The sequence below is a fragment of the Palaemon carinicauda genome, chromosome 6, assembly GCF_036898095.1.
Source record: "Palaemon carinicauda isolate YSFRI2023 chromosome 6, ASM3689809v2, whole genome shotgun sequence".
Lineage (NCBI taxonomy): Eukaryota > Metazoa > Arthropoda > Malacostraca > Decapoda > Palaemonidae > Palaemon > Palaemon carinicauda.
Genome location: NC_090730.1, coordinates 144,288,685 through 144,303,968, shown reverse-complemented (window position 1 = coordinate 144,303,968; position 15,284 = coordinate 144,288,685). Strand labels below are relative to the sequence as shown.

Below are 15,284 nucleotides of genomic sequence, written 5' to 3'. Positions count from 1 at the left end.
GGCTTAGCTCCCCTCTCCGAACATCCTTCGAGGGAGGAACTAAGTCCAACGGTCTCTTCTGCAGGTGATTCTCCCCCTCAGGGGAGTTCACTGACAGAGACTCCTCTCAGGAGGACTGCCGACGGTCTACCTGCTGCCCCCAGAGGGCGTATAAGGCGTAAGGCCCGCCTTCCCCTCCACCATAGAGGCCTTCCTTCACCTCACAAGGGTGTTAGGAGGCGCCTCGCCTCTTCGGCTCGTCTTCGCCGCAGTCCTCCACAGAGGAACCTCGTTGCTGTTCACCTGCCCTTCCAGCTACATCCGTGGACCTGTCCGCTGATCGTTCGCGATCTCCTACTCCTGCCAGACCTGCTGACCTGCTGTCACCCTTCCTAGCTGCCGACGCGCTGTGGGCGCCCACGCATCCTGCGATCAAGCAGGCCACGGTCCCTTCGGGGCAAAAGGGACTTGCTCACATTGTGGCAAATTCCCTTAAGCGCCAGGTATCACCCGCGCGCCAACGTTCTCCTGCGCGCAAGCGCTCTACAGTTGCTGACCCGGAGACAACGCACCAGCGAGCACCTGTTCCTGAGACTTCGCGCCAGCGCTCACCTGCGCGCCGTCAATCTCCTGTGCGCCAGCGTTCTCCTGTTCGTCAGCGCGCCACTGCGCGCCTGTATCCTGATGCGCGCCATGCGCGCCCTAGATCTCCTATGTGCGAGCGCTCACCTGCGCGCCAACATTCACCTGTGCGCCCACGATCTTCAGATCTGGGTGCAGGAAGGAAGATACCATCTTCCCCTGCTCGCCAGCGATCTCCTACGCGCCATCAGACCCCTCCTGCTCCCCAGCATTCTCCTACGCGCCATCGTGCGCAGTCGCCAACGCGCGCCCTTGCGCTCCACGCCCGTTCGCCCATCGTAGATGTGCGGGCTCGTGTGCGCCCGCGCGCTAGAGAAGTTTCCCCTGCGTGCGCGCCCAACACTTTCACCCTCACGGGCTTAGAAGGATCCTGCGCGTCCACGCGCTTGCTTGCAATCGCCTCCACGCGCGCGAACGCTTGTTCAACCTGGTGTGTGCCCTAAGCTTTCTCCAGAACGCGCCACCGATCGCCTACGCGCCCACGCGCTCTGTCGCCCCTGCGTGCCATCGCTCGCCAGCGCGTCAACGCGCTCCCTCACCTGCGCGCCATCGCTCGCCAGGGCGTCAACGCGCTCCCTCACCTGCGCGCCATCGCTCGCGTACGCGCCAACACGCGTCCTCGCCTGCGCGCCATCGCTCCCCCCCGCGTCATCGCTCCCCCCCGCGTCATCGCTCCCCCCCGCGTCATCGCTCCCCCCCGCGTCATCGCTCCCCCCCCGCGTCATCGCTCCCCCCCGCGTCATCGCTCCCCCCCGCGTCATCGCTCCCCCCCGCGTCATCGCTCCCCCCCGCGTCATCGCTCCCCCCCGCGTCATCGCTCGCCTATGCGCCCACGCGCACCCTCGCCATCACCCCCGTGCGCCCACGCGCGAACCGGATAAGAACCTATCGCACAAGCGCTAGCGCGATTCGCAGCGGGATTTCCAGCACGATCCCACGCGCGAGGCTGCAGGACCGCGAGCAACCAGGTCGTCTCCTTCACGTTCTTCCCCCCCCCCGCATGCGCAGACCGGCACGCTCACCAGAGGGCGGGAGAACACTGGATAGGTCCAGGAACTTGTATTCTTCCCCTTCTTCTTTTCAGGAAGACCCTGTTGTGGTTTCTACTCCTAGGGATCGAACGATCCCCTTCCCTCCAGAGGGAGTCTCTGACAGCGCCGCTGTCAGTAATCACCCATGGTTTGGGTCCCTTGTCAGAGCTGTCGTGCAGGCCTTTAAGCCTGCCTTCTCTGAATTGGGCCTCAAATTAGCGGCAGTACTGACACCCCTGAAGAGGAAGAGAGGAGTAGACGACGTGGTGACTTCCCCAAGGGTTAAGCTGGCTCCTCGGAAGTCTTTGAGGAAGGCTCCCTCCCCCCCAGACTTTCTCTGCTTGCCCTTCGGACGAAGATTTCCCGTCCTCGGGATTCTCGTGGGGTGAGGCGTTCTCCCATCGCACCAATGGGAGAAACCCCACCTCGCATAGAGAAGTCTTCTCGGGTATGGGTGGAGAAGAGCCTCCCACCATCGCTGTTGGAGTCCCGTATCCCTACCAGGAGGGAGTCGAAGGACTCTAAGACTGTTCCTAAGTCGTCCTCGAGGATGAGACCAGAGCCAGCCAAACCCGCGAAGAACGTCCATGAGTCCCCACCAAGAAGAGCCTTTGGGGACAGGAGACTTTGCTGCCAGCCCTACAGGAGGAGAGCTACGGGAGTCGGAACATGCATTCTGGCAAGTTCTGACTCTGATGAGGAATCTCAATGGGTTCTCGGATCCTGAGATTCCCCCTCGAGAGGGCAAGGACACGGTCCTGGACCGAGTCTTCGGCACTCAGAAGCCCCCTAAGGCCAGTGCGGCTTTGCCTTGGTCCCTAGGGGTCAAGACTGCCAGAGATAAGGTTGAGGGCCAGCTCTCCAAGCTTGCCTCCTCCAGCCATTCCAGCGCCGGCAACAAACTCCTCCCGCCTCCTCGTGTCCATCAGAGGAGGTACTTTGAGATCATGGAGGAGTCTTGTTTAGCTCTTCCATTACACCACTCTGTGGAAGAGCTTACCAAGGGAGTCCCTCTAGAGAGACTCACCAGCCGGCAAGTGTCTTTCTCGGCCTCGGAGATCCTCAGTGAGGAGAAGGTAGCGAAGTGTGCCATGCAGGCAACTTCGTGGCTGGATATATGGCTGGGGTCTCTCGGCATCCTGCTACGATCCGAGGACCTGTCCAAGGAGAGTACCAGGAAGGCCTTGGAGACCTTCCTTCTATCAGGCACACATACCATCGAGTTTCTAGCCCACCAAGTCATGAACTTGTGGGCTAATTCCATCTTGAAGCGTCGTGATGCAGTGTCTGAGAGATTTCACGCGAAGGTCCCCAGCACCGAGGTCAGCAGACTCGGACATTCCTCCATCTTGGGGAGGAACTTGTTTGAGCCGAAAGACGTGGAACAGGCAGCTGAGAGGTGGAGGAAGTCCAACCAGGACTCTCTCCTACATAGGGCTCTTACATCAAAGCCCTATAAACCACCTCCAGCACCCCAACAACCTCACACGTCCAAGACAACAAACTCGGCAGTGGCAGCAAAGGCAACGGTGTCGAAGCCCTTTCCTGTCAAGGACAGGAAAGGCAAGAAGTCCTCCAGGGGAGGGAAAAATCCTAGAGGGAGTGGCCGAGGCCGCAAACGCTAGGATTGGCAGTCCCCCCGCATGTCCACCAGTGGGGAGATGCCTACAAAGTTGCGCGATCATGTGGCAGCAACTTGGGGCCGATGCCTGGACGATTTCTGTAATCAGTCAAGGTTATCGCGTCCCGTTCACAACATCTCTACCTCCCCTGACAGCGGATCCAGTGTCGTTGAGCTCCCTTGCCATGGGATCGGCAAGGGGGCAAGCCCTTCGGGCAGAAGTCGAGACCATGTTGAAGAAGGGCGCTCTCTAGGAGGTTGTCGACGGCTTCCCCGGCTTCTTCAGTCGACTCTTTCTTGTAAGGAAGGCGTGTGGAGGCTGGAGACCAGTCATTGACCTCTCAGCCCTGAACAGGTTTGTCAAGCAGACCCCGTTCAGTATGGAGACAGTAGACACGGTCAGACTTGGAGTGAGACCCCTAGACTTCATGTGTACACTGGACCTGAAGGACGCGTACTTCCAGATCCCAGTCCATCCGTCTTCAAGGAAGTACTTAAGATTCAGCCTAGACAACAAGATCTACCAGTTGAAGGTGCTGTGTTTCGGTCTCTCCACAGCACCCCAGGTTTTCACCAAAGTGTTCACCCTGATATCATCGTGGGCACACAGGATCGGCATCCGTCTCCTCCGTTATCTGGACGACTGGCTGATCCTAGCAGACTTGGAGTCGACCCTTCTTCGACACCGAGACAAACTTCTCGGACTTTGCCAAGATCTGGGGATCATGGTAAATCTCAAGAAGCCCTCTCTGCTTCCTACTCAAAGACTGGTATATCTAGGCATGATCTTGGACACCAATCTCCACAAAGCCTTCCCATCAGACGACAGGATAGCAAGGCTGAGGAGGGTCGCAAGTCCTTTCCTCAGACGAGACAAACTCCCAGCCCAATCGTGGTTACGTCTTCTCGGTCACCTCTCATCCTTGGCCCGTCTAGTTCCCAATGGTTGTCTCAGAATGAGATTTCTGCAATGGCGACTCAAGTCTCGGTGGAATCAAGGACACGATTCCCCGGATGTAATGGTCCCTATGGGGCCTGCGGAACGGACGGACCTTCAGTGGTGGGTGACAGACGAGAACCTACGAAAGGGAGTGGATCTTCTCGTCCTCCCACCGGATTTGATGCTGTTCTCGGATGCCTCAAAAAAAGGGTGGGGGGCCCACGTTCTGAACCACAGGACCTCAGGTCTGTGGTCAGAATCAGAAAAGTGCCTCCATATAAACCTGCTAGAAATGAAGGCCGTATTCCTGGCCCTTCAACAGTTCCAACAATACCTGGCGGGTCACTCTGTGGTGGTGATGAGCGACAACACCACAGTAGTGGCTTACATCAACAAGCAGGGAGGTACCTTTTCGGAGCAGCTATCCCATCTTGCAGTAGAGATACTGAGATGGTCCGAAGTCCACTCGATTCCACTATCGGCTCGCTTCATTCCAGGCAAAAGGAATGTGCTCACCGACAGTCTGAGCAGAGCGTCTCAGATAGTGAGTACCGAGTGGTCTTTGGATCGTCTAGTAGCCAACAAAGTCCTGACTTTGTGGGGTTCCCCGACTGTGGATCTGTTCGCTACAGCGTTGAACTTCAAGCTCCCGCTGTACTGGTCCCCAGTCCCGGATCCTAAGGCACTCTGGCAAGATGGCTTCCAACAACGGTGGGACAACATCGATGTTTACGCCTTTCCCCCGTTCTGTATGATGCGGAGGGTACTCAACAAGACCAGAACATCGGTCAATCTCTAGATGACCCTGATAGCTCCGCTATGGCATCACGCGGAATGGTTTCCAGACCTTCTCCAACTCCTGACGGAGGTCCCAAGAGAACTCCCTCCACAACGCGAGCTACTCAAACAACCACACGCCAACATCTTTCACAAAGCCGGTGCTTCGCTTCGGCTTCAGGCCTGGAGACTATCCAGCATCTCCTCGCAGAGAGAGGATTTTTCGCAACAAGTTGCGGAAAGAAGGATATCTGGACACCTACGAAGGTCATCCGCAGGGGTCTACCAGGCAAAGTGGAGAGTTTTCTGTGGTTGGTGTCGTGGAAGGGATATCTCTCCACTCGATGCCACTATTCCAGCAATAGCAGAGTTCTTCGTGTATTTGCGAGAAGAAATGCGCCTTTCAGTCTCGGCAGTGAAAGGCTATCGCTCAGCCTTAAGTCTCGCCTTTAGGCTCAAAGGAGTGGACATTTCTTCACTGGAACTTTCCTTACTCATACGAAGTTATGAACTTACCTGCCCTCAGTCGGAAGTGAGACCACCTTCATGGAACGTGGTTCGAGTTCTCAGGTCTCTGAAGAGACCTCCCTTCGAACCATTACGCCAGGCTTCAGATCGCCACCTAACTTGGAAGACTGTGTTCCTACTTGCGTTGGCTTAGGCCAAACGAGTTGGGGAACTGCATGGTCTCTCGTATGACATCGCCCATTCAAGGGGATGGGGGGAGGTAACGTTCAGCTTCGTCCCTGAGTTTGTAGCTAAGACTCAGAATCCGGGAGTGCCAGACCCTCGGTTTGACTCTTTTCAGACCATCTCCTACTGTGCCCAGTAAGGAGCCTGAGGCTCTATCTTAAGAAAACAGCTGCAATTCGTCCTCAAGTGCAAGCATTGTTTGTAAGCACTGGGAGGACAAAGAGGAGGGTCACCAAGAATACCATCTCAGCTTGGATTCGTAGGGTAATCCATCATTCCCTGAATCCCGACCCTCCTCCGTCACGTCGCCTTAGAGCACATGATGTCAGGGGCATAGCTACGTCCCTGGCCTTCAAAAAGAACTACTCAGTGACGCAGGTTCTACAAGCAGGGGTGTGGAAGCGTCAGACGACCTTCACAGCCCACTACCTTCAAGACGTGACCCACAGGAGGCTCAATACGTTCTCTATCGGCCCTGTGGTGGCTGCACAACAGCTGGTTTAAACCTCAGGCTCCTTAATCGACAAGTAGCAGAGGGTTGAGGGCATTGTTACCCGGTTTTAGTCTGCATGAATGAAAAGGTATGTCTGGCCCTTATTCTTTTCTTCATCCTCCCCTCTCTTGGGGAAAGCAGCATCCTGGGTTCTCTGCACAGCTGACCTCAAACCACTGCAGGTAAACCATGTTCCCTTGTGTTCCTAGTATTAAGCTAATACTGTCACGTCCTCATACCCTGACGAGGTGGTATTGGGAGAGTCCTAGCCTTGAGTTCCATCTAAAGAACTTCAGGTCAACCTCCTAGGACAAGTCACACTTCATTTCTCTACACACAGCTTATGTAGGCCGCAGCCCTTGCAGAGCAAGGTGCTAGCCAGGTGCAGGGACTCCTTATCGTTGAGTACCAACACACTCAGATACTGAGTCCTCGGGCAAAAAGCCAAAAGCCAGTAATGGCTGGGACTTGCCACCCTACCTAAGGGTTGAGTCACCCATATTAAATAGCGTGGTTTGTATTTCAGTTACGGAACAAATGACAAATTCGTAGATAATTTGTATTTTTCCTAACTATACAAACCTTAGCTATTTAATCAAACTTGCCCGCTAGCCCTGTCCCCCGTGAAGTCCTACCTTTAAGCAAAGTGAAGCTCAGCACAGGTGTGTGTGAGGGGGAGGGGGGGTAGTATACTACCCCACCCTACCCCCGCTAACTAGCGGTGGGGTAGTAAACCCTCGTTAAAATTCTAATGGCTCGTCATTTCAGCTACGTCGAAAGTAATTACCAATATTAAATAGCTAAGGTTTGTATAGTTAGGAAAAATACAAATTATCTATGAATTTGTCATTTTAATGACAACTGACGTAAGTAATATGCCTCTGTAATTATTGCAATCAGTCAGATCTTTTTTTGCCATTTTCACCAACATTCCTAACTCCCAATCATCAGGATTTGCCTCTTCATGCCACATTTTACAAAACAATCTTGAATTCGGGAAGTGGCTATGGTGTAAGAATTTCTCATAGAATTATTAATGAAATTTCTATGGGGATAAAGAAGAAAAAACTTTTACCCATCAAAAAGAGATGGATCTGTTATAACAACAGTAGAGGAATAAAGACAACGTTGGATGGAACACTTTAGTGAGGTTATGAACAGGAGATATGAAGGGAATAATTTGATTGATATACCTGAAGCTGATGAAGACCTTGATGTGCCCATGAATGAATTCAGTGTGTTTGCTGTCGAAGCTATCCACAAAACACTAAAGAGATGGAAAGCCCCTAGATACGATGGAATGACTACCGAGATGATGCTGGCCGAAAATCAAGTGACTCCCAGAGTACGTACAAAGCGACAGCTATAGCAATGCAATTGCTACACTTCGGGTCGGCCCTGGATGGGTGACCAACGTGAATAACATCGGTTGTCGGAGTTTTGTGTACTCCCGGTTTCCGTCGGCCTTTACACCCTTATTCACCTCATCTGCAAAATCCTTTTCCAGGGAAATATTTTTGCTTACTCTTTATGAAACTCATTCTTGTTTATGAAGTCTGCCAATGACTCCCATAATCGGAGCTCTTCCTTCGGCCGGAGTTGTTGGAAAGGAATATCTTCCTTCCTCATCCTAGAGCGACTTTTTCCAGTAATGGGAAAACACTTCCCCTGAGTTCAAAATACTGGGCTCATGTTTTTTTTGCCAAGGAAAGTGAGTCCACATTTTAGGTACAAAAGATACTCTTTGTATCTCCCATCTTTCCTTAGGAAATGGGAAGCGATTTGTCTCTTCTTCCTCATGATTGGAGCATCCAATCTCATTGGAAAATGCTATTCATCAGGATACCACCAAGCTTCGTCAGTCACAAGACTCCTGTTTTTAGTCTCTCCTCATGAAACGAGTTTAGCCTTCAAACTCTGTCATGCGAAGGAAAGGTTTTGCGGTCAAACAGTTACCCCATAGTTTCCTGTATAGGATCGGCCCCTGTCTTGAAGACTTCAAACTACTGACTGATCCTAAATGTCTCGATCTTCTGCGAAACATCTTCAGTTTACCTGGATCTTAGAATTGGAGTAATCGAAGGAAAGACCCGGCTGTCATATCCAATACGGGTATCTATAGTCAGGGTCATCAGCCTGTAGAAACTTCCACAGGTGTGACAAGACCGCATCAGTCCCCGTCGAATGTGACCTCTTTAGAACTAACCAGGTCCCTGGTCTTTCAGCACTAGGGATTGTCCTTCCCCTGGTTCTCTACAAGATCTGAACATGAGACTGTCCTGGTAAAGAGGCTACCAGACAAGAATCTCTACCAATGAGGTGATCTCATTTTCCTGGATTTGACACTTCCTACAGAGGCATCAAAGAAAAAAAGGGGGGGGAGGCCATATACAGTACCACATCTCCTGTGATCTATGATCAGAGCACAAATGATACCATCTTTTAATCTCCTAGTAAGGTTTCCCTTTCCTCAGAAAGTGTCTAGGGAATGGCAGTGATTCGTCAGTCTACGTGGTCTCCCCTTCGGGATATCATGTTCACGGGTTTGCATTTTATTGAATCCACCCCTTCTGCAAGAGTCTTCCTCCAATGGTTTTTGTTCAGAGGTCTTACTTCGGGAAGCAAAATGAATATCAATGACAGGCATTGATATTCTTCCTTTTGCAGAAGGACTTTGGTCACCTGTTGGGTTCCTTTTTTGAGCAATTTCTCTGAGAAAAAAAAAAAAGATGGCTTCTCCCCAACACCAAGCAAACTCATAGTCAGACTTATCTCATTAGGAACTCGTCTACCCTCGTCGGCAAGACTCGTCTTGCCTAAAAGACACGTCACATCCAGTGTCACGTCTACAACTTCGGAGAACCCATTACGGACTTCCTTTATGACTAGATGCTCCATGATGAGGATCGGGTGAAGTCTGTCTCTCTTTTTGATGGTACTATTCTAGTAATACACTCAAAATTACCACTAAAGGAATTCCGCTCTTATACTTAAGCAATGGTAGACATTTGCTCGTCAGTCGAGCATCTCCTCCAATTGTTGCTCTCCACAGACTTTGAAGCGATTTCCCCATAGTAGGGTAATACAGCCCTCTATGGGACGGATGGCTTCCTTCAGTCCTGGGGTGCCCCCTTTAAAGACCTAGTACACCTAAAAAGCAGATCTCCTGATCCCGAGGACAGGTCTCTCCCAGTGTTACCCTCGACAAAGAGGAGAGGCCCTCAATGTCTTACTCATGGAGAGAAACCAAGTAACAACCAATTTTTTTCCGGACAGCTTAAACCTCAGGTTCAAGCCCTCTGAATTGGAAACCCGCTGCTTTGTAATCAAGGCTGTTACGCCAGTAATTAACTTGAGGCCATACACTCGAGGAGGATGCTTTACCTAGCCCCAAGGGTACAGTACGTTTCGCCAACCCTGGGAGGCCCTAAGGGAGTTCATTAGACTCCCATTCCTGACTGGGACCCACTGGGTCAGATACCTGTCGTTGAGTCCTCCTTTTTCATGTCGGTGATTATTTTGACATCATAACTCAGGAAAGCAATAAAAGAGCTTGCTCCAAAGGTTCAGCATGCTTCACCAACCCTAGGAAGGTCAAAGGAGGCTTATAAGGATCTTGTTTCTGACTGGGACACACAGGTCATATACTAGTCACGGAATCCCTCTCCTTCTCCCCATAGTGGTGACCTAGAGCTCATAATATTTTTGAGCAGAATCTATCCATAACGTTTAAAAGCAGCTCCTTTGGGACGCAGGCCATGCCATTGTTAGGGTGAAAATGTGTCTGATCTTTACCTCACCCTACCTGCAAGACATGACACACAGAAGACCCGATACGGTTTCTCTATCGGTTCTGTGGTGGTTACACAAGAAGTGGTTTAAGAATACTTCGGGCTCCTTGTTGGTCAAGTAGCAGAAGGTTGAGGGCATTGGTTACCCGGGGTAAGTCTGAGATGAATGAAAGTATGTCTAGCTCTTTTCCTTTCTTCATCTTCCCCTCTCTTGGGGAACAGCACCATAGGTCCCTTTGCAAGCTGGCTTCAATCTCTGCAGGTAAGAACCACTTATCTTGTGTAACCTAGTATACTTTATTATTACATACTTGTAATGTCCCCAATGCCTCCCTCGAGGTAGGCCTTGGGAAACATCTATATTTATGTGTAAGGTTCCTATTTAATTTAGGAAAATTCTTACCTACACATTCATATAATATCTTTCACAACTACTAGTATTGCTCTGGCCGCTATCATTCTCACTCTGTATTGATAAGCGAGGTGACAAGTTTCCCTCGATTACAGTTTAATACTGTACCAGGCAAACCTGGGTCAATGACTAAGCCAGTAGTGGAACGTGCCACCCACCTAAGGGTGAGTCATCCACATAAATAAAATAAGGTTTGTTTGTATGGGAACACATGACAAATTTGGAGATACTTTGTATTTTTCCCTAACTAGTACAAACATTGAGTTATTTATATATATTGTCCTGCCATCACCTGTCCCGCGATAAGTCCCGCCTGCAATAAAAAAGTGACATGGTTCATTGAACCGTAAGTAGATATAGATGGCTGGGTACCCCCCAGCCACCCAATACCTACCCACTATAGTGGTTAGGTAGGTATAATCTAATTTCTACCTTCCAGCTCCGCCCAAAGTGTATCCACATAAATAACTCCGAGTTTGTATTAGTTAAGGAAAAATACAATTTATCTCCGAATTTGTCATTATTTTCATGAGTTTGATCCATGAAACACTTCCTAGTTGCAGTGAGTGTGCCACTATTTTAACCATATGACACATTTTTTTTCTAATTGTAAAGCTTTTAGAAGACAAAGTTATTTATGTTTTGGTCAGAAATTTTTGTCTGACATCTTATCAGATACTCTCTCCATTTTTTATATTTTAACATTTTCAAGAAGCATAGAATTTAAATTTCTCTTTATCATAAATATGATATTTTCTCATCCCAAATTTATTCGGGAGAGCTCTATTAGTCTAGCTCGACTCATTGGGCTGGTAAATCTCCTCCGTTTTAATAATAACACATTATTCAAATCCTACTTTAATCGCTGGCTCATGACACAAAGAGATTGAGGATCATTGTCGACCAGTAATAAACCCTTTTAAACAACTCATACAAGAAGACATAGAGCAGCCTGAAGAAGACATCCCTTTAAATTCAATTAGAATGCATTTCTATAAAATTCCCTTTAGAACAAAATCACAACCGGGAGTCCTTGGGACTGCTGGAGCACTTATCGGGATGAGAGAATTTAGAGACAAAAGGATACTTTATGTTCTACTCATATAGCAGTTTTACCATACACAGCCATATGACTCCAAAGCTACATGAGAAGGGTAGATTAATTACAAGGAAAAGAAACGGGAAATTTTTATTTTAAGGGTAGACATCAATGTTTAACCAGCTTTGAGAGAGAAGTAATATGAACACTAGGGGAGGTTCCTAGGAATAATAGGAAATTAAAAAGCAGATATAAAATTTCATCTCTCTTTATATTAAGGATTTGATATAATATTTGAAAAATAATTGAGGGTTGTAGAAATACACTTTGATTTATTGTATATATTGATAAAATTTGAAAAATGTCTATATTGTATTGCTTTATGTATGGACATAGTAAAGATTTTTCACCCACAGCTGAAGGGTTAGTTATCAAGAGGGCTAATGATGAATTTTATCATAGATAATTTAGAATATATTGTACATAAAGGATCCAAGCAGCCACTTATACTGTAATTCTTGACCCGCAACCTGGTTCCAAGTCAATAAGAATATATTTATTACTTATTTTAAAGCCTCATTCTATTACTACCAACACACAATTTTACATGAATTATGTACAAATAGACAATTTATCTACAATATAGACTACTGATTGATATTTTCATTGTAATTTCAGGCAATTAGCTGTCTGAAACGAGCAAATTACTTGGCACCATTTGATTGGAAGATCTTATATAATCTGGGTCTAGTTCACCTAACAATGCAGCAGTATACCTCTGCTTTCCACTTTCTGTCTGCAGCAGTGAATCTTAGACCAACAAAAGGACATATCTTCATGCTGCTAGCTAGTAAGTAATTTGATTACCTTACACAATATATATATATATATATATATATATAGAGAGAGAGAGAGAGAGAGAGAGAGAGAGAGAGAGAGAGAGAGAGAGAGAGAGAGAGAGAGAGAGAGAGAGAGAGAGAGAGAGAGATTCTATCTATCTATCTATATATATATATATATATATATATATATATATATATATATATATATATATATATACTGTATATATATATATATATATATAATATATATATATATATAATATATATATATATATATATATATATATATATATATATATATATATATATATATAAATATATATATATGTGTGTGTGTGTGTGTGTGTGTGTGTGTGTGTGTGTGTGTGTATATAAAGCTCTCAATTCAACTATAGTGGTTTATAAATTGATTTGTATTTGTTATATTCTCAATACAAAATTAATACTATAGATTTATGATATGATTTTCACTAACCTACTTTATAGTCTTATAAAGCAAATATATTGTTCCACAATAAATCCATTATCTATAATTAGCTCGGATTTGTATTAAAATCATTTGGATACTGCAAGTCCTGTGTTATACTGTAAAGCATTCCCACTTCCTATTATCAACCTTGCTGTCCCAACTTTTACTTCACAATACAATTCCATGGTTTGCTCAAAACTCTGTTAAAAAGAATTGCCCTTGGTGAATTGTTTAGTTAACATGGAAAATGTTAAGGTTCCTTTGACAAGGAAGGATCGAAAGATGAGGAATTCATATCCCTCTCAGATATCAGATAAGGAATTTGTATCTCTCTCAGATCACAGACAAGGAATTCATATCCCTCTCAGATCACAGACAAAGAATTTGTGTCTCTATCAGATCAGAGATAAGGAATTCATATCTCTCTCAGATCACAGACAAGGAATTCATATCTCTCTCCGATCATTCTAACTGAAGGCTTTCCTAAAACTGAATTGGGTAATGAATTCACCCTACTGAGACCTCAAGAAAAGAACCATCATAAAGATATCCTATAAGATGACAAGTCCTGTAGCCATCCCTACTGGACCTCCTGTCAGAGCAAAAAGAAAGTAGTATCACTGGATATGGAAAAGACTCCTTTGGAGGCAGTGAAGGTAAATTTTGAGAAGTAGGGGTTAGTGAAAGGTAGGGAGAAGAGGAGATTTCAGGAGAATAGACCCCAGAGGGTCACTGTCTTCTGAAGGCTACGAGGTTTACAACTTAAGGAAGGCCTCATCGCAGCCTATTTCCCTCTTGTATTCTCACCTTGTGATGGGCCGCCACCATCTCGCATAGTGATTACCCACCACCTTCTCACAGCTGATTCATATACAGTGAACATGTATCTATCAACCATGGCACTTCCCCCAATTTTGGGGATAGCCAACATTTAAAGAAAGAGGGTGATTTTTCTATTTGTTTCTCCTAGCCTGATGAGGGACTCAGCCAGGTTTATAGTCAATCTTTATAACGAGGCAGATTTGCACCAACTTGCAGGGGTGCCCTTTTAGCTCGGAAACGTTTCCTAATAGATGATTGGACAAAAGCATTTTTGTCCAAATACCATCATTTATTTTAAATAATTACCAAGTAATGTTAATAGAAACTCATTTACAAACCCAAATTTCTCCCTCGGATATAGGTTTTGTCAATAATTAATGTTAATGAATAAATATGTTATAAAGTACAGTATTGTGATGGTAAGTAAGTTTAATAACAACACCTGCTGAAGTAAAAAATGAGCTTGTTTTTGTATGCACACTGCATAATTTTGTAACTTTTCATATATTTACACCAATAGGGATAAATTACTCTAAACATAAGAAAAACATGTCATTATAAACTTTCTTTGAATACCAGAATCTAATAAAAGAATGAAATTAATAAAAATCTCTGTTTGTGAAATTTGCGGGGAAGTAAAAGGAGCATTCTACTGTCAAACACCATAGCGCGGATGGAAGGGAGCAGAAGGGGTATTACAGTTGTAACTCGGTGGTGAAATTTCGAATTTGTTTGTGATTTTTATGTAATTTATGCAACACTACAGTATCCTCAAACCAAAAATATTGCTAATAATAAAAGCTAAACCTTTATGAAAAAAATAGCAAACCCCTTTCTATACAGACTTACACCATAGGCCTATGATGTAAGTCTGTATAGAAATGGATACGAGAGATGTCAGCTGAGATGTTGGAACACACATATATGCATGTGTGTGTGTACATCACTGATTAATTTAGCATGTGTATAAATTATATATTTTACACAATACACAAGAATTTAAACCTTTACAAAAAAACAGCAAACCCATCTATACAGACTTGCATAATAGGCCTATGATGTAAGTCCGTATAGAAAGGGTTTGCTATATTTTTAAGTAAAAGTCCAAATTTTATTAGTAGCAATATTTTCATTTTGAGGATATGGTAGTATTGCATAAATTGCATAAACATCACAATTAAGGAGGGCGACCAAAGAAAATGGCAATTTTAGGTGAAATTTATGAATATCAATTTTCACCACCAATATGCACATCGAGTGCTCTTGTCAGACATACAATTTCAAAGCTCTATCTCATCTAGAAATGGGGAAAAGTAATTTTTTTTGTAACTTCTTGTATCAAAAAGTGTTAAATGAGAAAATATAACTTATTTTTCATTATATCTCTTATTATAACTAAGTGAGGGGACCGGGAACCATAAGTAAGGGGACCAGGAACCATAAAGGTACCCCCAAGAATGCCAGAAATGACATCTTAATACTAATGCTTTATGTTAATTTTTAATTATTTTTTTTACATACTTTGTCGGCCGATATCTCAAAAGTAAGTTGTCCTATACAATAATTGTTGCACTTCAAAACATATCTTCTTCCTTATTGTCCGATTTCTTTCCTTTAAAAACTTGTGAATTCCTCATTAAATTTTGTTTCAAACATACTGTAAGAAATTTGTAAATTTTTGTTTTTTATTTTTTAAATAATTTTTGAATTTTTTTTTAATATATGGTTTGTGT

General features: G+C 45.7%; 1 protein-coding gene across 4 annotated transcripts in view; it reads left to right on the top strand.

Annotated features, from left to right (window-relative positions):
- Positions 1–15,284, top strand: part of BBS4 (Bardet-Biedl syndrome 4) — a 224,305-nt gene that overhangs the window by 136,188 nt on the left and 72,833 nt on the right. For all 4 annotated transcript variants that reach the window (XM_068375477.1, XM_068375480.1, XM_068375478.1 and 1 more), the window contains one exon: positions 12,097–12,268. In XM_068375477.1, coding sequence (XP_068231578.1) covers positions 12,097–12,268 — 172 coding nt within the window. The remainder of the gene's footprint in view (positions 1–12,096; positions 12,269–15,284) is intronic.